Source organism: Poromitra crassiceps, assembly GCF_964638095.1.
Source record: "Poromitra crassiceps genome assembly, chromosome: 12".
Classification (NCBI taxonomy): domain Eukaryota; kingdom Metazoa; phylum Chordata; class Actinopteri; order Beryciformes; family Melamphaidae; genus Poromitra; species Poromitra crassiceps.
In genome coordinates this window covers 42,170,377-42,196,095 of record NC_139632.1, presented here as the reverse complement: position 1 = coordinate 42,196,095, position 25,719 = coordinate 42,170,377, and the positions used below count along the sequence as shown (strand labels likewise).

The following is a 25,719-nucleotide window of genomic DNA, read 5'->3' as shown; positions in this document are numbered from 1 at the left end:
ACTTGAAGAAATCACATGTACTTTGTAAATAATTATGGTTAAATAAATAGAATGTAGATTTAACAGTTTTCAAAGGTTTTATTTCCCCAAGGTCAGGAGAAATTGTAAATATAAAAACAATACAGTAAAACTTTTTTTCTCACATTTGATCCTGTAAAATCTTGTCAGATGAAAAATCCCACTGATCAGTTAATTGCATTTACACACATTGGATTGCTGCAAACATGAACAATATAAAATGGACATAGTAAAAAAATAACACTACACAGAAACTAAAAATGGCTCCAATCACCTCAAAGTTGCAGAGCTGATTGTTGGTTAGAGGGCCGTTGATCATGTGGCCTTCTGTGATGAAGACATGGGTGGATGTCTGAGGTGAATTAAATTTGGATGACAACATTGCAACATTACGTATTTCCTGATTGGAGAACAGCGCCCGTGCAACATTACACATTTCCTGATTGGAGAACAGTGCCCGTGCAACATTACCAGGGTGGGCATTTCATCATTTTAAGGGCACGGCCATCTGGCCTTCGGCGTTGCAGATTTTTTTTAGGGCATTGAGAAAGGCCATTGCTCTATTGACATCGTGAAGAGCGATTTTTCTGAAATGTGCCCATGACACATCCTTTGCATAGGGCAGGCTACATTAAACTGAGACCATTAACTGTTTAAAGCAACTGACAGGAGGCTGGGAGCAGGGCACTGCCAAGGTGGCCTTATGGATATCAGGGCCAGAGGGGAGGCGCAACGGCAGCCATGGCCTCCATGTAATTCCCACACCCTGCCTGTACATTACCTACTTCATGATTGGAAAACATCCTTTAGGCATGACTAACACATGCACTTGACTTCATGCTACACTTTAAAAACACAGAGGTAAGAAGTTAATGGAAGGGTTCATCTCTTCACCCTCATCACAAAAGCTGAAATCTCTTTGGTTTGGCTTGGCTTATGTTCTTGGAATACAGGGATGATTTGAGTCTAAGCCAATCAGTGACCCCAGCCTGTATGAAGAGCTTGATGCAAGCCTCCACAGTACACAGTCGTCGGCGGTGCCGAGGTCTCTGTTGGAAGCATCCAACGGGACACCACGGCAAGAAAAAGATGGTGACTCCCCGGAGGAGTCGCCATTCCCTGGAGCTTCCCATGCCTTCTTTGCAGCCTTGATGACGACGTAGCCTCACAGGGATGTCATCAGGACAATGCAAAAAAAAGGCGGTTAAATAAAGCGTGGTGTGGGTTAAATAAAGCGTGGTGTCGGTTTACCAACCAAACCAAATTCCATTTCAACTCATCCTGAGGCAAGGTGAAAGTCCACCCTGGACTCAGTCTGGTTTGGACTGAGCGCAGCCAGGGGGCAGCACCCTCTGCTCCTCCATCCTGTTGGTCTGAGAGCGCAGGATGAGGCTGAGGAAGTCCTCGTCTGGAACAGTAGGTCCCTTAGTTGTAGGAGGGGGAGCGGCACATCGCTGGTCGTTCAGTCTGGAGCCCTGAAACAGATGGAGCAACAGTAAAGTTACTTAGCAGACACTCTAAGCAGTGATTCCAAAACTGCAAAGTCCTGTACCCCCTCAAACATTCAACCTCCTGGTGGGTACCCCCTGTACCTCCGGAAGGTACTACTTTGTGTGTGTACCAGACGTAAATGCAAGTACCCCTGGGGGTACAGTACATGTACCCCACTTTGGAAATAAGTGATCTAGACTTACAATGTGGCAAAAGAAAAAAAATATCAGCATTTCGAAAAAAGTAATCACCCTCGAATTCTGTTGCCTCGTCTATTTTCCTACGTTTCCCAGAATTCCTTTCGACAAGGCCCAGAGAAGAGACGTGAAAGCAGTGATAACTAAGTGCTGCTCACTCAAAATGCAAATGAAAAAATGGTGAGTGTAGGAAGAAGCCCTCGCGCTTTGATTCTGAGGGACTGTCACCAAAACCTGATGTTTACCGTTTAATGTAGCTGAAAATTGAACACACAAACGCAACCCACTAGGGATGGAACAATTATCAATTTCACGATGTCACGATATTAAAAATGTCTCGATACGATCGTGGGACTGACGACATCTAAGATATTTATTACAGGTAGAAAATACCATCTTAGCAGAGACGATCTTTGAGACTCGCCATTGTGCAAGCAAAGTGCTGCATGCTTTCAAGCGGGCTTTCTTTGTACCGCCATGGCACACCCAACGAATAAATGGCGGATGAAGATGAACGTGGCAACGGAAAACTAAATGAGCACTGTAATGACAGCGACGCCGTGGTGATTGTCATTCGTCATGTTGAGCTCCTAGTGCAAAACAGCCGAGCAGTGAGCGCTGAACCTGGTGTGTTGAAACTAGGGCTGTGACCGGAATGAATTACTATTTCAATCAGTTGTATTGCCCGAAATAGCGCTGCTCTATTAGTGAAGTAATTAGCGGTAACTCAGACATGGTTGATGAGTGAGTTCAGACACTACTCATCAACTTTTCTGAAGTGCACTGCTCGTCAAATGTCACTTCAGAGTGCCAATCAATGAAGCAGGGGCGGGACCTGTGACCAATCGCTTCAGAGTCAGAGCTGGTAATGTTAGCACTGTGTGACTGAAGTATGGCCATGATGGAATGGTGTGTTTACCAACCTCCAAAATCCATCCTTGTCGACCACATAAAACAGCCTCAAGTCTTTGGCTATGTATTCACCATGCATTCTTGTTACAGTATTTTGCTGCATTGTTTTTGTTTTACAATGGTACATTTTTCAATTTTCAATCATTCATTGCCAAAGACAATTCAATTTTGCACATGCATAGCCTAGGGCAGAGGTTCTCAAATGTTTTTCAGCCAAGGACCCCTTACAAGATAGAAAATATACCGATTTGTGATTTGTGATTTTGGGCTAAGCTTAATTGTTTCCACGGTAACGTGCTTGACTTTTAATTTGATAGGTTTGTTATTAGAATGTAATCCATGAACCATTTTAGATTTAAAGCATAAACTATTTTCGTTGAACTATGAAGATTTTGCAAAAAAAAAATATATATATATTTTTTTTTATTACATTACATTTACATTACGTCATTTAGCAGACGCTTTTGTTTTGTCCAAAGCGACTTACAATATCACAATTTGTCAACAGTACAGAAAACCACTATGCAACACAATCAATGACAGCCAAGATATTTTGATAGACTAGCACCATGTAGGAAGTAGTTTGAGAAGGAATAAGTAACATGTAGCATTTTTTTTTTTTTTTTTTTTTACCTGAAAACTTTTCGCGGACCCCATGGCATAGTGCCGCGGACCCCCATTTGAGAACCACTGGGCTAGGGCATGGCTAGCTACTTTTATTTTATTAAAGGACAGCACACTGTTGAAAAACAAAAAACAAATTGTAGGCTGTAATTAAAACTAGAACGACCGCAACGCGGATATATTCCTCCGCCAACAAGTGAGCAGTCGACATCCATGTCTGTCCAGACTTTGACGCTTGAGCCAAATGTGAAGAAATTCCATCAAGGCGTTACTGAGATATCATGTTAACGAGCTTGAAAATGGTGTTTGTGAGGTCAAAGTGACCTTGAACTTTGACCACCAAAATGTAATCATTCCATCCTTGAGTCCAAGTGTTTTGAGGTACCGTTCCACCCCTACAACCCACTCACACTGGACAGCAAGCATATTAGATTCCTTGTTTTTACCTGGCACTTGACGAGCATGTCAAAGAAGACATCGTCCCCCTCCGGGTGCTCAGCGCTGGCCTCCAGTTGGCTGTACAGGGAGGGTGCGGGGGGAGGGTCTGTGCTGGAGACGGGGGCTGGGAGGAGAAAAGGATCACAGGTCAGGACGTGCGGATAGTGACACTGTGGGAGACAGCGACAGTTAGCAGGTACCTCCTCCTGTGTGATCATCACCTTGTGAGTTGGCCTGATCTGTGTTGGAGGCGTTGGAGGGTGTGTGCGGCGGGTCGGAGTCGCCGAGTCGCAGGCCAGGAAAATGGGTCAGGCTCGCTCGCTGGTCGTTCAGACGACGGGCCTGAGAGCTCGCCAGCAGCTCCAGGAAATGACCAGGATCCTGCAATGGTGTCTCGCACTCCAAAATAGCTAGAAGCAGAGCACATTTAAAAAAGTTTAATTTTGTCCCTTGCGTCCCTTGCATTTTTGGAGGCTGGCTCAGGATGTGAAACCAGGACCTCTTGCTTGCACCAACGCCATAATCATTCCTGACTTTAATGATTTAGCCCCTTCAAATCACCAACAGGTAAAAATTGTACATTTGATACATGTATGTACATTTGAATAATTTATGTAAATGGAGAAATATGAGCAGAGGGAGTGAGAGTGATAGGGTAAAGAAACAGGAGGATGGGATGGGGGGGGGTTTATGAACATGGAAAAACTCCATGAAACTTGAGTCATCTTTCACATTACAAGTAACACAAAGGATGAGGTATACAGCAAAATGATTTATTTTTAGAATAACGACTCAGTGTTTATAGAAGGCCAACACACAAATTTTCTGTGTACCCAACAGTTATTAACTCATTGAGTGCCAATGACGACAGCTGTCGTCAATTCAAATACTGACGTAGAGTGCCAAAGACGACCATTGTCGTCAATTGCGTTTTTTGACGGGGGGGGGGTCCATCGAAGCCAGATCTATGTCCTGTAACATTTTGGGACATGTTGAATGTCTATAACCTATTTTACCGAGCCATTAGGTGGCGACAGTGCTCTCCAGATGACAGAAGTGTCAGGAATACAGCCTGACAAAGCCGTGATCAAAGACAAACCGCGCTCATGCTGCAGACAGAGCCATCATGTAGATGGCTCTGGGCTGCTTGCCAACAGCAATCAATCCGCGCACACAACTGCAGCTCCTCTGCCTGTCTGTCTGTCTGCATAGTTTCTTCACACGAGTACCCACCAGAAAGGCAGCACCCAACGCCGAAGGGCCAACCCTTACCTGCAGTCGCGTTGGGCATTTCCTCATTGCTGCTGTGAGCTGCCAGGAGCCGCGCGGCGCAAAAACAGAGGCTCCGAATAGACTTTGTGCGTGTGGGGAGGAGTTGGCAGCTGACTCGGGGAGAGGCGGGGAGAGGGGGGGACAGGGGGGTGGGGCACGCATGCACCACAGAACTAAACCAGGTCACATCATCAGAAAATATTAGCTAGAGTGAGTGAATGTGCTTGAAATAATGCATTTCACAAAAGGCTGAATATCTCAGCTTCCTGATAGAAAAGCGTATTTTTGCTGTTTTTGACCTATCTTCTCCGGCTGATAACTAAAGAACGGAAAATGGTATCAATAAACTTTTTTTTGCTGATGATACAATAGAGTCTCCTTGTTCTTTTTGCGTGTTCGGTGTTTACATAGTAATATCACACAATATTCTGTGGGCCTCGAGAAATCACTGAAAACGCTCTGAAACTCTGGCACTGGGAGCGTCCGTTCTCCAAAAGTGGCTGGCACTCAATGAGTTAAGCTAAGCACATATTGGATAGCTGGATTCACACCACATGATGGGGCTAATGGTCAACATGGACTGTATTTGAAATGCTATGTTTCCTATTTCAGTGACACTTGATTGATGCAATGTCATTCACAGGAAAAATGAACTCTACTGCTGTGGCTCCCTTCAGGAGCGGTTTGTTTTTACCATGTCTTGCGCATGGTGTGAACACAGGGTTAAACACAAAGGGACCACCAACTCACATTTCCTCTCGGCTACAGGTGGGGTGGAGGAGGGAGAGGATTGGGCAGGGAGACAGCTCTGGCTGTCCAATAGGGAGCACCTTTGGTCGTCCATTCTGTTGCCCTGGAAACGAGACAGGAGGTCGAAAAAGCCGTCCTCTCCCAGTGTGTCCCGTGATGCTGACTATAGTGTAAAGAAAACAAACAAACAAACAGTTAAGTATTAGAAATACTTGTCAACATCAGAAAGGCCTTCAGAAAATTCAGTTAACCAGTGAAATATCAGTCATCTTTGCATTTAGATTTTACAGTCATTAAAAAAAAGTCAGAATTGCTGAAAAGAAAAAAAAATCTAGATATGTATTTGATATAAAAGCGTACTGGATTATATCAAATAGTGACAGCTGTTTAGAGGTACCTTTGCTGACGGGTCCAGCTCTGGGACGGAGTGCTCCTTGCTGCTTTCCTGCTGGCCTTTAGGGGGAGATTTGTTGTTCTTCTGCTTCTTGCTTTTCAGGCGGTGGAATAGGAAGAGCTTAGTGGAAGCCTTGATTGTGTTATTTTTGGAAGACCTGGCGAATACATCCTCATCCCAGTCCTGTACATTCAGTGTGCATACACAGTCATGATATTAGAAAACATGATATCAAGGGGTGTCTAACGCTTTACAATTAGATAGGAGAATAAATAATGCACTCCAAGATGCAACTTTGATTTTTTTTTATATTGCAACAGTTCCGGATGAGCAATTTGATTGGACAAGAGGCATTCCATGCATGCAGATATACAGTATAACAGCACAGGATGCTTCACTGTATTTATCACTCTTCTTTAAGCTGTTCTAACGTAATTACACTGATTAGGCTGCATTCACACCTAGTGGGGACAGTGATATATGGATACATTTGTCCTTGCTGAAATCGTCTGCCCTAACCTCAATGTAGCTAACGTTAGCTTAGCTAGCTTACAGTCGGGAAACTGCAGCAAGTTTACCTGTTGCTTGGCAACACTTGGTAGTGTAATCCCAAGGGAACAGTTTTTATTGGTGGAGACATATGACAGACTCAAATTACTTAAAGAAAGAAATGCTGTTATTACTCGATGAATAGCTTTGTTTAGACAACTGTTGCATAAAAGCAATATCACACTTGAGGTCGTGCTGTTATGTGCTCATATCCTCCTTTATATAAAAGCGAGCAAGTGGACTCTCTCCGTTTCAATTTTTGTCCCACTGATGATGTCACAATGCCTATTACATCATCAGTGCCTATGACATCATCAGTGATATCATAAGATTTTTGGTCAATAACGATGTCCCTGATAACATCACTGATGATGTTAAGACATTGTGACATCATTATTGACCAAAATCATCTTACGACATCACTGATGTCGTCATAGGCACTGAGGATGTCCTAGGCATGGTGACATCATCTGTGATGTCATAGGCATAGTGATGTCATCAGTGATGCGAAGTTGAAGCAATTATGCACTGTGCATGCCAATAGAGCAGGTGATTGTACGCTGCTGGGTTCAAGGCCGATACCCTAGTACAGTACAACAGCATTCCCTCTCATGTGAGATTTTCCATGAGACATAGTTGCCTTGTGAACTAAGTGTGTATACATACTGAATGTGGCTGTGTACGCCCAGGTGGACTTTTGTCCGGACTCGGTTTCAGCAGTTCCAAGTTTTGTGCATTGCCTCTCCTCTCCGACGGGGACTTGACTCCTGTAACAAGACACAACATCTGATGATATGGCTGAATTCATGGCTGTAGACACATAATGCCACACCAAACTTTTCCCCATAAAATTGAAGATTTACACAGCCATAAGCATAAGCGGTGGAAGTAGGGGAGCGGGGGGTCCCCACACCCACATCAGCAGTTCCCCTATTGCTGCTGGTCTCCTGGTTTAGTTTATGTGTGCAATTGTGCAGGATTGACGCTATTTTATGTACCGTGCTCACAAGTGCGATGACTTCCTTTCACAACACTGTGTGTGTAGGCTGTGTACAGTTAGAAACCTTTCATTCATCTCATAGAGCCACAAAATCAGGTCCAACTGTGCGAGCGAGGAAGACGAGTCATTTCCCACACCGTATGGTAACAGCAGCATCAAGTGGCTGAACAGCAAAAGGAGGCAATCAGGCTTTTTCACTTCTCACCCAATTCACCCGTTTTGTGTCTAAAATGCAGAAAGTAACACAGGTGCGAGCAGAACAGTAACAAGGGCCCCCTGGCACTGGATCACCAAATGGATATGGAGGTTGGAAACGCTCATTAATGTTCTGCTTGCACCTGTGTTACTTCTTGCCTTTTAGACACAAAATGGGTGAATTGGGTGGGAAGTGAAAAAGGCTTTTTAATGCAACTGGAGAGGAATGGACTGGCGAGTGGGAGCCTTTTTAGCAGCTTCACACCTTCACCAAAAAAAGTCATTCATAAATGTTAAATGAGCCTCCAAAACTTTATGCCTCGGTTGGCTGCTCGTTAAAAAAGTCGCTTGTGCCCAAGTTGGCATATAATATATTTACATTACTGTATACATATTAAAAACATTAAAAACAATGTGGCTTTTTTGTTAATCTGTAGGAACTGCAGGCTTCTTTTTTTCTATAAATTTTTTATTGATTCAAATTCTGCGGGGCGCAACTTTGGCGGTGGGCCACTGGGCTTGCATTCCACTGGGGGAAACCCTGGTGTTAATTAAAGCCCGTGTATCACAGCCACTTGAGCTATTTGTTTGTATTAATCTATCAAGATTGAATGATTTTCCATGTCCTTCATCCATATTTTAATAATCCTTTCAACCCGTGCCTACTTACAGCATGGCCTTGTTCAGTCAGTTCAACACATCACATTGTAAACATAATTTCTATATATTAAAATAACTGTGAGCAAATGGAGCTAGATAGTATAATTAAAAAAAAAAGTCTGCAAGCTCAGCCATGCTACAGAGGTTGCTTTGAACCAGACCCAAACCAACCTTCAGGATGTGGCTCGTCTGTGAAAACCCCACATCTACTTTTAACATAATCACAGGGATGTTTGCGATCACTGGAGATGGAAGAGAATGTCATGTTCTCCAAAGTTCAGATGAATCATGCAAATATATTGTAAAAATACACGTAATGGGCTTTAAATAGCCAAAGTGTTGCTGATGGAGGACGCCAACATGCCCTAAACTGTATTGCGAATTAGGGCATTCACAGACTAGTCGACTAGTAAAACCACTAGTCGACACTGTGCTTAGTAGTCGACTAGTCGTTTTTTTTTTTTTTTTTTTTTTTTTTTTTTTTAAGAAAGAACATGAGGTATTTACACAACATACATGGAATATCATATCCCATATCCCCCACAAAGAACATCAAAACACAACAAAAAAAAACAAGAAAACTGCATAAGATACACAATAATCCAAGAACAAACAAGACTATTGGACAAACAACGAAACAAAAACAATGCATTCAAAGTAAATACCGTACATAGATCTTGCCCTGTTGGCAGCTAGGAAATGCAGAGCTTTAAATTGGAAAGCATCCAATCCCCCAGCTGTAGTTCACTGGTGGAATGAACTCTCAAGCTTCCATACGTTGGATAACATTTACTACAAGAGCAAAGGCAGATTCTTAGACATCCCCAAAATATGGCAACCACATACAGAGTTTGACTTTAAGAACTTTTTACCCCAGTGTCATTAGGCTTATCAGGATAGGAGCTGAATGCATTGTTTTTGTTTGGTTGTTTGTCCAATAGTCTTGTTTGTTCTTGGATTATTGTGTATCTTACGCAGTTTTCTTGTTTTGTTTTGTTGTGTTTTGATGTTCTTTGTGGGGGATATGGGATATGATAGTCCATGTATGTCGTGTAAATACCTCATGTTCTTTCTTAAAGATAAAAAAAAACAAAAAAACAAAACGACTAGTCGACTACCTTTAGGGACGACTAGTCGACTAGTAAAATTCACTAGTCGTGAATGCCCTATTGCGAATGTGTCCAGGAGTGCAGATTTACCTGAGAGGGAGTGGTAGCCCTGGAGGCTGGCTGGCAGGACAGAGCTGTTAGTGTTGGTGTTGCAGTAGCTGTTGAAATGGATGTTGGAGTTGGACTTGAGGCCGACGACCAGCCGCAGGTCCGACAAGTTCATCCTGGCTGTCACTTCACCACTTTTGTCTCCAGTCTGGATCAAGCACATGAATACAGTCCATGTGAAAGATGCTCAGTGTGAGTATACACTATGACTCCAACACAAAACAATGTGACAAGATTTGAGTGTGCTTTTTCAGTAGCCATAGACTAGTTTTGTAAGTTGTGTGCATAAAACATTACTTAGAATGCAAGGTCTTCTTTGTCGTCTTTGCATGTGTGTTTGCAGTATGATCTTTAGATTACATTTTTAAGAGAAAAGTAAGTGGTGGTGACTACGAGTCCTGGCCAACTTTCTTTTTTTCTTTTCCCTTTTTAATAATTGTGTTATATTGCCAGTTCCCCGCTATTCCCCAGACAACCACCAGATGGGGGTGTGACCAGATGGCAGATACTGACTGCATTCTCCTACAGAAGGAGGTAAACAGTAAACAATCACCTCTTTGGCAATTTCCAGATGTTTCTCAGCAAAGTGCATGGCTTGCTCGTGATTCCCCAGGGCAGTGTGGGCATTTCCTAGACTCCAACAGGCTCTGCCCTCACCCACCCTGCAGCAACACACAGACAAACAGGCTGAGGAACCTCACCCACCCTGCAGCAACACACAGACAAACAGGCTGAGGAACCTCACCCACCCTGCAGCAACACACAGACAAACAGGCTGAGGAACCTCACCCACCCTGCAGCAACACACAGACAAACAGGCTGAGGAACCTCACCCACCCTGCAGCAACACACAGACAAACAGGCTGAGGAACCTCACCCACCCTGCAGCAACACACAGACAAACAGGCTGAGGAACCTCGCCCACCCTGCAGCAACACACAGACAAACAGGCTGAGGAACCTCACCCACCCTGCAGCAACACACAGACAAACAGGCTGAGGAACCTCGCCCACCCTGCAGCAACACACAGACAAACAGGCTGAGGAACCTCGCCCACCCTGCAGCAACACACAGACAAACAGGCTGAGGAACCTCACCCACCCTGCAGCAACACACAGACAAACAGGCTGAGGAACCTCGCCCACCCTGCAGCAACACACAGACAAACAGGCTGAGGAACTCCAGCTTTGATTATGCAAGAATGGGTAGGGCACGCACGATCTGATTTCACCAAGTAACACGTTGTTCCTGGACCAACATTTCGTCCTAGTATGGGCTGGGGAAACCCTGCCCCCGAACTCATTTGATTGGTCGCCACAATTGCTTCTTCCTTAAAACGTGCGGCAAGGGGAAAAATGTGGTTAAGATTAGTGTTAGGGTGTGAAAAAAGTGCAGCAGTCGGCGAGCTCGGTCCTATGGTTCAACTCCCGGTCGAACCACACACATTTTTATAAAACATTAGGGTTAGACAGGTTTAGGCAAGTACAACAATGTGGTTAGGGTTAGGGTTTGGGTCTGGTTGTCGTTAGATAAGAAAACCCTAACCCAAATCTTAACCACATCTTTTTTACTTGCCACACGCTTTCAGGAAGAAGCAATTGCAGCGACCAATCAAATGAGTTCGGGGCGGGGTTTTCCCGGCCCATACTAGGAAGAAATGTTGGTCCAGGAACAACTTGGTTACTTGGTGAAATTGGTTCGTGCGGTAGGGCACACACTGCAGTGACAGTGACTGGTAGGGCACACACACACACTGCAGTGACAGTGACTGGTAGGGCACACACACACACTGCAGTGACAGTGACTGGTAGGGCACACACACACACTGCAGTGACAGGTAGGGCGCACACACACACACACACACACACACACACACACACACACACACACACACACACACACACACACACACAGCAGTGACAGTGACTGCAGTGTGAATGAAATGGCTGCAAAAAATAGGAAACGAGTGAGGAAAACAATGCTGCATTCATACATCCAGATGGCTCTCGGGCATAATCCTGAATAATCTGATTCAAATTTGTATTTCCTCACATTATAATAATCAGAATCCCATTACTTTTACTTAAAGGAAAACCGCCTATCTTTAATGCTTTTTGTGGTTTTTAATATAGTAAATAAAAATCCTAGCCAATAATACATGACAGATTTTTGAACAATCCTGCCCCCGCCTTCCCATCATATAAAACACGCAACTTTCAAAGTGAAACCAGTGGCAACATAGTATGGTGTGAAAACCTGTTTCTATGGTTGTGTCCCAGTGGCTTGTATTTATTTATTTTATATATATTGTAAAACTGTTGCAGTATATGTTAAAAATGAGAAAGAGGAGGCACTAGTGCAGCGACCACAACACATACCCTTATTCCGGCTTCCCACCCGCAGACACAGCCAATAGTGCCTGTATAGACGCACCAAACCAGGGGTCACACAGCGGCGCGAACCTGCCACCCTTGTGTTGGTGGTGCAGGGAATCTGCCACTGCACTACCCGAACGCCCCGCATTTATTCATTCTGAAGAATCCAAATTTGGGACAGCTCAAGATCATGCACAAGCTGTCCCAACATGTTTCAACCAGATCCTTTGACCTGTTTAAGTTCCCTTTTGACTGTAACCCATTTACTGAGTTGTCACTGTTCTTTGTAGCTCATTATGTAGAGCATGGCAGTAACAAAATGTATGCAACCACTGTACTTCAAAAGCAGTTTGTGGGAGTAAAAGCCAAACCCTAACCCCAAATAGCATTTATGGCAGATACCGGTCTTTGAGGTCCTCGGCGATGACCAGATGTTTGAGGTGGTAATCGATGGCTCTCTCATAGTCCTGCAGTAGTGTGTAGGTGTTCCCCAGACTGTAACAGGCCTGAGCCTCCACTGCCCTGTCCTTCAGCAGCCTGGCCAGCTGCAGAGTCCTCCTGGGGGCAAAACACAAGCAGGGGGAGAGAGAGAGGAGGCACGTCAAAGAATGTCTAGGGTGGGTGCAGAAGAATGATGATAGTTATTTAGTCTTTTATTCTCTGCCTTTGTTGCCATTTTCTCTGAGCTTCTGTGTCTAGAAAATGTCAGTGCAAGGGAGTGAAAGTTTTGAATTCCATCTAGTAATGCTTCTGGATTATGAAGACACTGTATCGTTGTTTGTTTCCTGTATTGTAAATTCATTTCATCGGCTGATTGTTTCAGCTTCTTACTGCAGTTGGCAGACAGAAAAAAGTAGTTCAGAGGCAGAATCGTGATAGAATGAAGAACCCCAACAACAACAACAACAACAACGTAAACATATCATGTCCAAGTGTGATGATCATACAGGGAGATAACGGCCAACCTGCACCATAGGGGTGGGGGAAAAAATCGATACACCACAGTATCGCAATATTTTGCCTGACGATATTGTATCGATATTTGGACGCCAAGTATCGATATTGCAACAAAAAACAAACAAAAAAAAATTGCAGGCCATGCCAGGCCACCGGGCTACTATAAACTTTAGTTCCAAGGCCAGCAGTAAACAAACGGTAGCATATTTTCATTTTGTTTTAACAGTAACAGTTTTGTCATAACAGTAATTTACAAATTCCCCAGTTACTGAATGGGCTGCACAAGATGTTTTGTGCAAGTGAAGTGAAGTTGCATTGTTCAAAAACTACATAAGTACAGTAGTCCACACACACATCCAGTTAAGGTGGACTGTAAGTAGACTGTAACAAACAGTTCAGTTTGTCAGGTGGATGCAACTATGACATGACTTTATGATAGCTGTTGGTCTGTCTACTTGACAATGTTGCTGCAATAAAATGGTTGAAGTCAGATGTACAGACTGAAAAATTGTTCTTATATAAACCAGATGTTGACAAAGTTTTCCTTTGGGGACATCATTTGCAGTTGAAAAAGTAAGAAATCGCAATATATCGAAATATCGCAATATTCAATATATCGCAATATTCAAGATATATCGATATCGCAATACTATCGTATCGTGACTCAAGTATCGTTTTAGTATCGTATCGTGGGGATCTGGTGATTCCCACCCCTACTGCACCACCAGGTGAGAGGCCTGCTGCTGGCTGACTTACTTATAATGACCAGCTGCCATGTCAAACTGGCCGAGGAAGATGTGAGCGTTGCCAAGGTTACAGTGGGCCCTCCTCTCTGCCGACCTGTCGCCGAACTCTTTAGCGATGAGGAGGCGCTGCCGACCAGGATAAACAGCAGAGTGCATATTACTGACATGAAGGTTAAGATGAACAGGCAACACTGAGACCAGGATAAACAGAGTGCATGTTACTGACATGAAGGTTAAGATGAACCAGCAGAGTGCATATTACTGACATGAAGGTTAAGATGAACCAGCAGAGTGCATATTACTGACATGAAGGTTAACACTTTCAGTGCCACGGCCCTTGGGCAAAAGGTTGCTTGCTGTGCCACATAGGCCGCAATGCATTTTAAAACAGTCATATAATTTTTTTAATAATTACTATGTAAACACTGAACACGCACAAATAACGATGAGACTCTCTTCTATCACCTGCAAAAAAAAGTTTATTGATCCCATTTTCCGTTCTTTAGTTATGAGCCGGAGAAGATAGCTTGATCGAACGAAAAACATACCTTTTTTTCTACGAGCTGAGATAATGAGCCTTTTGTGAAATTAAACATTTCAAGCACATCTCTGACTCTGAAGCTAATTTTCTGATGTCTGGGTCTGTCTGGGTGAAGTGTATGCTGCTCTGCTGCTCTCCGTGCTCCCCCCCCCCCCCCTCAACTGCACACGCCTCCTGGGTGTGTCTTATGTGTCTGGTGGCTCTCAGTCTCTGCTGAGTTTGCTGCGCACACACAGTGAATGGTGCGCGACATTCAGCTTTTTGGTTCCGCGTGTGTTTGTCACGGGCTGGCATGCTTCCAGTTCGGAATAATAATGCTGATTATGTGAATGTGCTGTTGCAGCGTACATGGAAGTGCTCAGTTGTGACAGCGATGCTGCTGCTGGGGGCACAGCTGGCGTTGTGCTCGTTTATGGAGGCACGTCGATGCATACGGACGGATGCAATGCGATTTCCTCATTTTCACCAGTGACTATTTCTGTGTGTTTGGCTCCTTTTTCTCTGATCAGGAGAGTGCTGTCGCCACCTAATGGGTTTGTAAAATAGGTTATCGACCTCCAATAGCTACAATATTGTTAGAGGCGACGTAAGAAGCTTAGATCGACACCCCCCCGTCAAAAAAACAATTTGGAGTTATGACGCCATTTGGCGTCGCTGGCACTGTACGGTAAATTTCTAATGACGCCATATGGCGTCGCTGGCACTGAACGTGTTAAGATGAACCAGCAGAGTGCATATTACTGACATGAAGGTTAAGATGAACAGGCAACACTGAGGTCATCAACATGGGGAACATCGCCTACACAGTAATGGGGACTGAGAAAACTGAGAAAATCTATGTGTGTAAAAAGACTAAAAGAAAGACAACTATAAATAGCAAATAGAGTTGAAAAGCAACTTGAAGCAGGTGTTGTGTAGCACATTGGTTCCCAAATAGTGTGCCGTGAGGCAAGTCCAGGTGTGCCGTGGGATTTTGTGACAACCAGGCGTTAAATTGAGACGGCTATAGATTTAATATGAAACATATACATATACAATTCAAAAACACTTACAAAAGAATGATGTTCAATCTATGATTAAATTGTGTGTTGGTGCTTTGATGTAGGCTAATTGTACAAAGTTTCAAATGAGTTTGTTAAGTGAATAAAATCATTTACAGACCATTTTGGGTGGATATTAATACAGCATTTTGGCTTGCCCTTTGGGGTGCCTTGGACACAAACAGTTTGCAAACCACTGGTGTGGCAGAGACTGAAGGTAAGAGTTCTGATCGTCACCAGTAGTTTGAGGCTTACCTTTTCATGGGCGGCTACAGCGTTTTCAAAGACTCCCAGCAGGTAGTATGTGTTACCAAGGTTACCATAGGTCCGCCCCTGAGCTGCCCGATCACCCATCTCCTTCACCAAGCCCAGGTTTGCTCTTTACAACAAAGGAGCACAAAAAACAGATACACATACTCAGCTTACATTCAATTCATAAAACAGATACACATACTCACTCAGCTTACATTCCATTATATAACAGATACACATACTCAGCTTACATTCAATTCATAAAACAGATACACATACTCACTCAGCTTACATTCAATTCATAAAACAGATACACATACTCACTCAGCTTACATTCCATTCATATAACAGATACACATACTCACTCAGCTTACATTCAATTCATAAAACAGATACACATACTCACTCAGCTTACATTCCATTATATAACAGATACACATACTCAGCTTACATTCAATTCATAAAACAGATACACATACTCACTCAGCTTACATTCAATTCATAAAACAGATACACATACTCACTCAGCTTACATTCAATTCATAAAACAGATACACATACTCACTCAGCTTACATTTCATTCATATAACAGATACACATACTCAGCTTACATTCAATTCATAAAACAGATACACATACTCACTCAGCTTACATTCAATTCATATAACAGATACACATACTCAGCTTACATTCCATTCATATAACAGATACACATACTCACTCAGCTTACATTCAATTCATAAAACAGATACACATACTCACTCAGCTTACATTCCATTCATATAACAGATACACATACACAGCTTACATTCAATTCATAAAACAGATACACATACTCACTCAGCTTACATTCAATTCATATAACAGATACACATACTCAGCTTACATTCCATTCATATAACAGATACACATACTCACTCAGCTTACATTCAATTCATAAAACAGATACACATACTCACTCAGCTTACATTCCATTCATAAAACAGATACACATACTCAGCTTACATTCCATTCATAAAACAGATACACATACTCAGCTTACATTCCATTCATATAACAGATACACATACTCAGCTTACATTCCATTCATATAACACATACACATACTCAGCTTACATTCCATTCATATAACACATACACATACTCAGCTTACATTCCATTCATAAAACAGATACACATACTCAGCTTACATTCCATTCATATAACAGATACACATACTCAGCTTACATTCCATTCATATAACAGATACACATACTCAGCTTACATTCCATTCATATAACTAGAAGTGTACTCAGAGAGCGCACACCTCCGCCAAGGCCAAGAGTCCAGTCTACTGTCTTGACATAAAGTAATGTCTTGCTTAACTTGTTCTCCGCCATTGGCGTCCATTAACATTATTTAAGAGACAACGCTTCCCCGCCATTGCCGTCATGGGACGTCAATAGGTGTTTTCACCGTCACGATGTGATAGATGGCTCTTACTCACCTTGTGAAATACTACAGCACGTCTAGGTACAGAAGCAACCACGAGTATCCAACAAAACCAGGAAGCAGAGAAAAGCAACAATCTCCCATCAGAAAAGCTCCATAAAACAGCTCCAGGCACTGCTGAAAGCGCTCCGGCAGCTTTTAGCGAGTCACAGACTTGCAGCGGGGCAGCCTGCAACTCAGGACTTTCTTTTCACCACGCTGCAGGCGCTGACAACACAAGTCACTAGTCCTCAGGAATTAGTAATCCAGTTCGTAAACTCTCACACCATGTAAATTTCAGCCGGTAGATTTGCTCCTGGCCTCCATACACAGACAACCAGTCGCACCCCTGTGCAAAACGAACGCGTGACCCGGCTCCCCTCTCTCAAGAGAGGGGTGAATATCTTTCTCACACCGGTGTCCAGTATCCGACCGGTGGAGAGGACTTCATTCACAAAAATGCATTTTTCTCCGCTTTTTGGGCAGAGAGACGTTTTCAGTGAACACTACCTACATTCAAGTGTCAATAACTAAAGAACGAATGAAGGTAGAATCAAACTTCCCCCCCCCCTATGAAAGTAGAGGATCTTCTTTCTTTTGGGATATTCAGTGTTTACATAGTCATAGAAGAAAATATTCTGTGGGTCTTGGAAAATTTGTGAAAATGATCAGAAACCCTGGCGGTGGCTGGCGACTTTCCCTTTGAAACTCTGGCGGGGAATGAGTTAATGACACTATGACAGGAAACATGGCCGTTGTGAGAATCAAACCTGTGACCTTTCAGTTGAGTCACTAACCATCATGCCCCCTGTATCATTCCTAAGAGCCATCAAAAGGAAACAGAAAGTAGTCATCCTGTAACAGTGCCACCGACTCACTCATAGTACTGTGTAGCTTTCTTCAGGGCGACCCTGGCTTCCTCGGGGAACTCTCCTGGCTCCGCTCCCATCCAGCAGATGCTCTTGCCCTTGGCGTGGTAAACGTTCCCGAAATTATACAGTGCTCGAGCCTGCCCAACCTACAGCATGCACAGCAGATTTTCACAGAAGGAAACCAGAGTGACCAGTGTTGTAATTATACACTTAAAATACACTGAGGCCAGACCCTCTAGTTTGCATGTGGGCTGGCAAACTATTCTAGATGCTGGTAAAGCCGATGCTCCGCAGTTACGGTGTGTACCAAAGGCAGAAGCATGCACGTAATGTGTCATGATCTAAAACAACTATGCAGCCATTTCTAATTTAGTTGTACAAGTTTCTAATTAAATTAAATGAACATTGTGTAGGGAAGTTGTAGTAGAGCCATATGAAATCCGTTTTATTGTTTTTTTCAAAATGCCATTAAATTTTTTCCCAAATTTAGCTGGAGCTGATCGACTAGCTGCAGCTGCGAGACTAACTGTGTTGACTCAAGAAACGTTAAACACCTAAATAAGTTACTGTAGGCCTAAAATTCTATCTCTGGAATTCAGTGGCATTCCTGATTAACTTTTCATATCATGACTCACCTTATCGTACATATCATGACTCACCTTATCGTACATGGCCCTGGTGATGTCTACATGTCTTTGGCAACAAACTACTGCTTCATCAAACCGTCCTAAAAGCTTCAACGTGTTCCCGAGGTTACCGCTGGCTTTGGCTTCTCCAAGGTCATCTCCGATGGTTCTGTGGGAAAACAGCAGCAAGTCATAATGAATGTGAAGTGTTACTAGTTTACTGTAGTCGTGTTGTGTTCAACAGCAGCTATAGAGAGCCAAAGTGAACGTCACTTCCTGCTTTTCTCCCTGTACCAGCGTGTGAAAAAATGTGAACGTTACTGAACGGAGCGATACGCTACCTTTTTGATGCCGTTTGAATTGTGCCACGGGAGTACATGTTTGTCAATGAGAAAGATAACTCTGCAAGTCGAGAAAGTCGGTTTGTGGTAAAACTGTGGCACTATGAGTTATAAATCAGAAAGACTACGCACAACCAGTCACGTACAGTAAGTGACGTCTCTCCCGCTAGGCCATTGTTGTTGATGGTAGGGATGGGCATCGGATTTTCGAATAATCGTTGTTATTATCAAGGTCGACTTTTATTATTGAAAGTCGAAATTCGAAAAAAAAAAACTTTTTTTTTGTAAGTGAAATGTTGCATTGTCTCCCCTGATTCTAAGTATAGTCGAATCGCTTGGTTTGAGCAAGTAAAACAATTTTTATAAGCATTTTAAGCAAGGTTTATGGAAAAATGAATGGCAGATGAAATCCCATGAAGAGGGCGAGGGGGGCACTCAGACCTGAGCCTACTAAATATTTAATGAACCACTCATGATTGTCAAAACAGTTTTTTATTTTCGAAAATGTCAATGTCATGTAACATGTTCTTTACTTCAGTGGTGCAATGCTTGTTTGGTCTAAAAATCCACAGCAGAAGCTTTTTCTATTAATTAATAAAGCCTTAGACTTAGAATCAGGGGAGACAATGCAACATTTCATATACAAAAAAAAAAAAAAAAAAAATCCGAATTTCGATTAAAAGTCGACTGGCCAGCGAATTTCGAATAGTGTTTTTGCTAGAAATGCCCCTCCCTAGTTGATGGTGTGACGTATAATAATGTGCAACACGAGATGTAGTTGATTGACAAAACTAAACCTTACGTTTCAGGACAAGCTGCGACTTTCTTGACATGCATAGTAAATGACAAAATGTAACATGTGTACCCCGTGGCACAATTCAAACAAAAGTAACGTATCTCTCCTTTCACCACCATTCATATTTTTTCACACGCTAAGCAGGAAGTGACGTTCACTTTCACTCTCTATAGTAATGCTGCTTTGATGAATCCCACAATTACAAACTAGAGCCTGCTTTGTGGGCGATATACAGAGCAGTCACACAATTATTTGGGGAATCCACTGTTTTCATTTTTGAGCCGTTGTGGTGATAGTTTGGCAAAATCGCCTGAATCCAATGAAATAGAGTAGTGCAGGAATGAGTCTGGAAGACCTGGATGTTAGCACTTACGGCTCTTACGTGTAAAAGGCAATGGGATATTTGTATGGGAATTTCAGTTAAATGCATTCGGTTAAATGCTGTAGTTAACAAAAGTTTATGAAACAGTGAAGTTTGTGTTCAGCAAGATAATCTTTACAAATCAGGACCACATTGATTTTCTATCTTTGTCAAAATCTTCCCATCTTTCTCACATCAGCTTTTTTCAAAGAACTGGACTCCATAATTCTGTCCTACATCTGGAACTATAAGAACCACAGAATTTCATAAATTCACTTGCAAAAACCCAAGTCTGAGGGAGGGCTGGCCTTACCAGTATTTAGGCACTACTAATCGGCTGCCAATGTTAGGGCTCTGATGTACTGGCGGGAAGGGACTCCAGGTAGCTTAACACATTCACTGCCAGCCTTTTTTTTTTTACTGTAGGTAGCTTTTGCCAGAGGGTTTTTTTGAGGATTCTGGCTCATTTTACAAGAGCCAAGGATAATTTTCTGCTTGGAGTTTGTCAACACAAAGTTCACAAAAGTACTAATAGAATGTGTGCTTTCTCTGTCTAAAAGAGTTAGTTTGTAGAGTTAGTAGTTATGTAGATATTAGCCGTTGAGTACAGCATGGTTTCAGCGTCTGAGACAAAAAGCTGAGATAATCGCAGTTTTGTGAAATTCAATATCAAACAGTCACTTTAACCATTTATTTTTGGCATCAGTGAGACATCAGACATAAACAATATAGTTCTGAACAGTAATTTCCTCCATAGCAGCACCCGCACCCCCTCTCCTTACAACTCCTCCCTCCGTGGGCGTGTCTCCGTGTTTGTCAGTCACAAGCCAGTCTCTCCTGCCTGTCTGAGCAGTGAGCAGCAGCCTCTCTCTCTGGCGGCCCCTCGTCGGCGAGCGTGGATGTGGCTTAATCCGTTCTTGGATTTTCGGTTGAGAGCTTTGACGAAGCCTTGTGTGACTCTAGGCTTATGCTGCGCGCTTCAAAGTGTGCTTTCCACCCAGTCCACCTTTGGAAGCCCCCACCGCCGTGCGCCCGTGTGAAAGGTTTTCGCCTACAGTATGAGAATGAGGCTCGTTCGCTTCTGGGTCCTCGGTTGAGCTCAGCTGGAATGCGTGCGTTTCTGGCCAAACAACACTCAATAGTCTGAGCACCGTCGCCACTCAGTGGGTCGGCGGAATGGATTGCACACGCCCGGCGGCTCTAACAGTATAATAGAAGATGCAAAAGGGCCAGATCAACGATCCACCGTCAAAAAAAAAAAAACGATTTTTTTGACGTATCCATACGTCGCTGGCAGTTAACGGTTGGATTCTGCTTGACGTATCAGTACGTCGTTGGCAGTTAACGTGTTAACTTCCGGGCCCCCCTGTGGCTAAAAATGGAGGCCAGCTCCATTGTCAACTCTTCCTTGCCAGCCATGTAATTTGCTAAGTTAAGCCGTTTTCCCACATGCGTACCGGAAAATTACCTGTAAGTCAATATCGGACATTTCCCTGAATTTCCCTTCACACCTTCACGCTCGCATGTGGGAATCTAGCAGCGAAATTGCCTGTATGTTGGAGGGGGGAGCTTGTATGTATGTAGAGAAAGCAAATGCACGAAGCGAAATGTGGAAGTAGTTTGCTTTGATGTGCGCGAATGATTAGATGATGCACTTTGAAGAAGTTGGGATCCGTGTCTGAGAGAAATAGTTGCTGGTTCGATGTTTATCTGTTCACCTGCGTCGCGTTGAAGCACTTTTTACAGACTGGCTTCGTTTGATGTGTCCGGGCTTGCCTTCACCTTCGGAAATCAGCAAGCTGACATACTGCTCTTATTATCACAAGATCATTTCGCCAGTTTGCTTTAATGTGCGCGAATGATTAGATTATGCCCGCTGGAACATTAAGCAACGTGTGTAGGCTACACCTCGCCCATGAGAGAAGGACCGCTGTCGCGGAAAATGACTGGACCAGTTTCCCACTTGTGTCCCCTTAAGAGCATACCGCTCTTCTGACTGGCTCGAAACTGGTGAAATGTCCGCGATGACGGGGTCGCGCTTATACCGGCACAACGACTTTCCCACATGAAGGCATTAGACCACGTTCCGGTCATTTAGCGGTACAAAGCCATGTGGGAAAACGGCTTTAGAGAGACCTGGGACCTTAGACAATTTAGATTTAAGTTTTGTCAAGAAAAACTCTGTCAGAATTTTAAACCAAGTTAGGAGTGTTCCAAGTCTACCAGATGTTTCTGTCCACAAGCCAATTTGTTTCAATCACTCTTTTTTGGCTCCGTGGTTAGACAGAAACTACCATGCCTGGAGTGAGAAGGGGCTAGTTTCCATCAAAGACCTATACATAGATGGTCATTTTGCATCCTTTGATCTACTAAAGAGGAAGTTTGAGTTGCCCGGCACGAACTGTTTTTACAGTATAACTAGATAATTGTAGTAATGACAGTAGATCATGCCTATGGAAACTTTTTATTTGATCAGGGCGTGGCAGCAGTTAGTGACTACCTGATGATGACAGTAAGGTTTTGAAATTGTTTGCCCTAGCTAGAGCAAGGTTTTGCTGATTAAATAGTTTACAAAATGATTTTAAGATTGTGGAATAATTTACCTAGTAAGGGTGAGGTCGTGCCGATGGTACTCCAGGGCTTTGTTATACTCTTGCAGATGGAAGTAGGCATTGCCCAGCTGGCTGTAGATGGCGCTGAGGATCTGGAGGTCCTCTGTTCCAACCTGGATGGCCGACTCGAAGAAGGACACACCGGCGCGGTAGTCTCCTACCTTACACAGCCGCTCACCTTCCAGAGCCAGCTCCAGACACGATGACTCCATTCTGCAAGGAAGTGGGATCTACATGAGAAGTGAAGGGGAACTTGGACCACGCCAGAATCAGCTCAACAGGAAGAAGAGAAGGGGAACATCTCTGATTCTATCATTCATCATGTAAGGAGAGATTGGCATTACCTTATTGTGACATACTGTACAATCAAAAATGAGCAAATTATGGTGGGAAAGGAAAGAGAAAACAAAGCTTTCTGATCTGAACGGGAGTTGTACGTGCAAAGAAATCCGACATAAGGAAATAAAAATACAATTTAGGCTGTTTAGAATAGAAGGCTACATCCCAGATTTGATATATCAGGAGAGTTTGGTTTTTGCCACATTGTAGTTCAGGTCAAATATAAAGGGTCACAACCAAATATATATCCCAGGACGGACGTACGTGTGTGTGTGTGTGTGTGTGTGCGTGTGTGTGTGTGTGTGTGTGTGTGTGTGTGTGTGTGTGTGTGTGTGTTTACTTTTCGTCTTGTCCCAACACTGACGATATACAGTCAATGGGATTAATCATCATTGAAAAGCCTAGCAACGGGATAGTAGAGCAGAGGGTCATCAGCTGTGTGATGTACTGAATCCTAAAACGATCATTTGACAGATAATCTGAACAATTGCAGCAGGGCGTGTGCTGTAAAATGTCACTGTGGGGTCCTTTCTCACACGGGTACAGCAGCACTCATACACAAGAGACGTTAGGCAGAGACAAGAGACGTTAGGCAGAGACAAGAGACGTTAGGCAGAGACAAGAGACGTTAGGCAGAGACAAGAGACGTTAGGCAGAGACAAGAGACGTTAGGCAGAGACAAGAGACGTTAGGCAGAGACAAGAGACGTTAGGCAGAGACAAGAGACGTTAGGCAGAGACAAGAGACGTTAGGCAGAGACAAGGGCAGAGCCTACGATGGGCCAAGAAACAAGAGCCGCATATCCAAAATGAGATGGACCATTTCCTGTTGGTCATGAACTCCCAAAAACTCCCAAAAATACCTTGGAATGAAAATGTGTGCCTTACGTTGAACCATGAACACAAAGTAAACGCAGACGTGTTTGTGGCGAGGAGGACTAGCATCTTAGGACTCCCACACCCTTCCTATTAAAGTTAAGACTGTTCCCATTTCTCCTCCTTCCAACCTTCAATTAAACTAACTGGCTCACAAGTCAAAACACAACCAACAGCAGCTTCTTCTCATCTGCGGAGTGGGGGAAACTATGGGATTACGTCATCAAATTGTAAAACTAATTCAACCATATATGATACATGGGTCGTGGCTTGGGTTCTAGGAAGTGATATTTTTGTGTGGGAATACAGAAGACAAGCTGAAGCAAAGGTAAAGCCATTCACTAATCCATTCTGAAGAACCATGACCATGACATCTATGGGGATTTATGATTTCTTGTAGCAAACAGTTGGGTAGATATCTGTTACATGAACAAGGAGAATACTTGCACATAAATCGTGAAGAATAATATTCTATAGTAGAGAGGAACAATTAAACATAATAAGAAATTGAAATCACAATATTGCAATTTCAAACTTGCAAGAGTCTGCATTTTTTCAGCTGTCTTGAGAGGAGGGTATTTTAGCACGGTGCAGCAACTGTCCTCCAAATGACAAATGACATATTGAAAGCTTTCAATATTCAAAAGGAGTAAACCAAGATCAGTTTTCCTCCTATATTTATTGATGTATAAAAGTCTGACTAAATGTAGTTCAGTTCATAAGACTAACCTTAAAGTCGAGCTGAAGCCAAAAATGACTTTTCTTTTCTTTTAGTTCAAATACCTGGGTATGCAGTGCACCTATTTAATAATGTATGCCAAAAAAATCACAAAAATCTAATTTTTTTAGTTTTTCACACTTTTTCCACATCAAAAGTTCATTTTTCAAGATTTCATTCATAACAGTAATCTACAGTTTGCTGACGTCACCTAGTACTATCAAATTTCTACCCCATTTCAACCAATCATATCACAACATGGCAGCTGTCAATCAAATCTTCATTTCAGAGAGCCTGGTTGTCGGGGGTCGCACCTCAGAGATTCCAGGCCGACGGGCTGCACAACATGAAGGAAGCTGGCTGCGGCTTGCGCAGCTCCACTCAGCCACTAAACCTCGTGTCAGCAGGCTCTTCCCGAGGAGAGCGCCACAACACGCTGAATCCCACTCGATTTGGGGGCGGAACACGCCAGGATTGGCCAAAGCCCAATCCAGTCCCCAGAATTGTCAAATAAAATCATCGACATGCTACTATGACCCGTCTCTCAACCTGTCATCTCAGACAAGTTATGTTTTCAGTCTGAAACGGACTCCGACCCACGCGCCACTACGGGTTCACTTAGACTTTAAAGGAGAATTCCGTTTTTTTTACAACCTGGACCTTATTTCCAGCTTTAAATATGATTTTAAGTCACCCTGATGAGTTCGGTTTGATCTACATGCACCGAAAAAATAATCTGTTTTGAACTGCGACCTGAAAATGAGGAATACGGGGCATGTGAAATGCTTGCATTTACGTCCTGTAAATAGTTATTTTCCGACACGCACGGGCTCATATACTCATATCATAGAGACAATGAGGAAATTGATGATTACCTGTGTGCTGTGTCGTCAGCCTGCTCTCTCTGCTGTCTGTCACATTGGTAGAAAGAATCTCCCGTTCCTCCACTGCCCCGTTGTAATCCGATATGCCGTTCTTCCAGCTCAAATAAAAACGGGCGACCATCAAATTCAACTGCATCGTCCATGATCTCGAAAATCTAATAAATATCAGCAGTGTTTTAATGCATGCTAGGCTACTG

General features: G+C 43.2%; 1 protein-coding gene across 1 annotated transcript; it reads right to left on the bottom strand.

Moving 5' to 3' along the window:
* Positions 1–145: 145 nt before the first annotated feature.
* On the bottom strand, positions 146–22,927 carry LOC310785845 (G-protein-signaling modulator 2-like). The gene is made up of 14 exons (XM_083647002.1): positions 22,698–22,927; positions 18,630–18,765; positions 17,977–18,116; positions 15,632–15,755; positions 13,806–13,921; positions 12,495–12,650; positions 10,271–10,379; positions 9,700–9,865; positions 7,312–7,412; positions 6,100–6,279; positions 5,703–5,865; positions 3,902–4,090; positions 3,689–3,804; positions 146–1,493 (listed from the first exon to the last, which is right to left on the bottom strand). Exons 1-14 carry the CDS (start codon positions 22,916–22,918, stop codon positions 1,329–1,331), a joined length of 2,082 nt encoding a protein of 693 aa, XP_083503128.1. The 5' UTR covers positions 22,919–22,927; the 3' UTR covers positions 146–1,328.
* Between the last annotated feature and the right edge of the window lie 2,792 nt (positions 22,928–25,719).

What these genes read in the sequence shown, in the direction of transcription:
- LOC310785845 (XM_083647002.1), bottom strand. Translation starts at nt 22,918, where the DNA reads ATGGAGTCATCGTGTCTGGAGCTGGCTCTGGAAGGTGAGCGGCTGTGT. An exon ending in AAAGCTACACAGTACTATGA is followed by an intron (nt 15,756 to 17,976) that starts GTGAGTCGGTGG and finishes TTTGTTGTAAAG; the next exon opens with AGCAAACCTGGGCTTGGTGA. An exon ending in GCCGAGGACCTCAAAGACCG is followed by an intron (nt 10,380 to 12,494) that starts GTATCTGCCATA and finishes GTGTTGCTGCAG; the next exon opens with GGTGGGTGAGGGCAGAGCCT.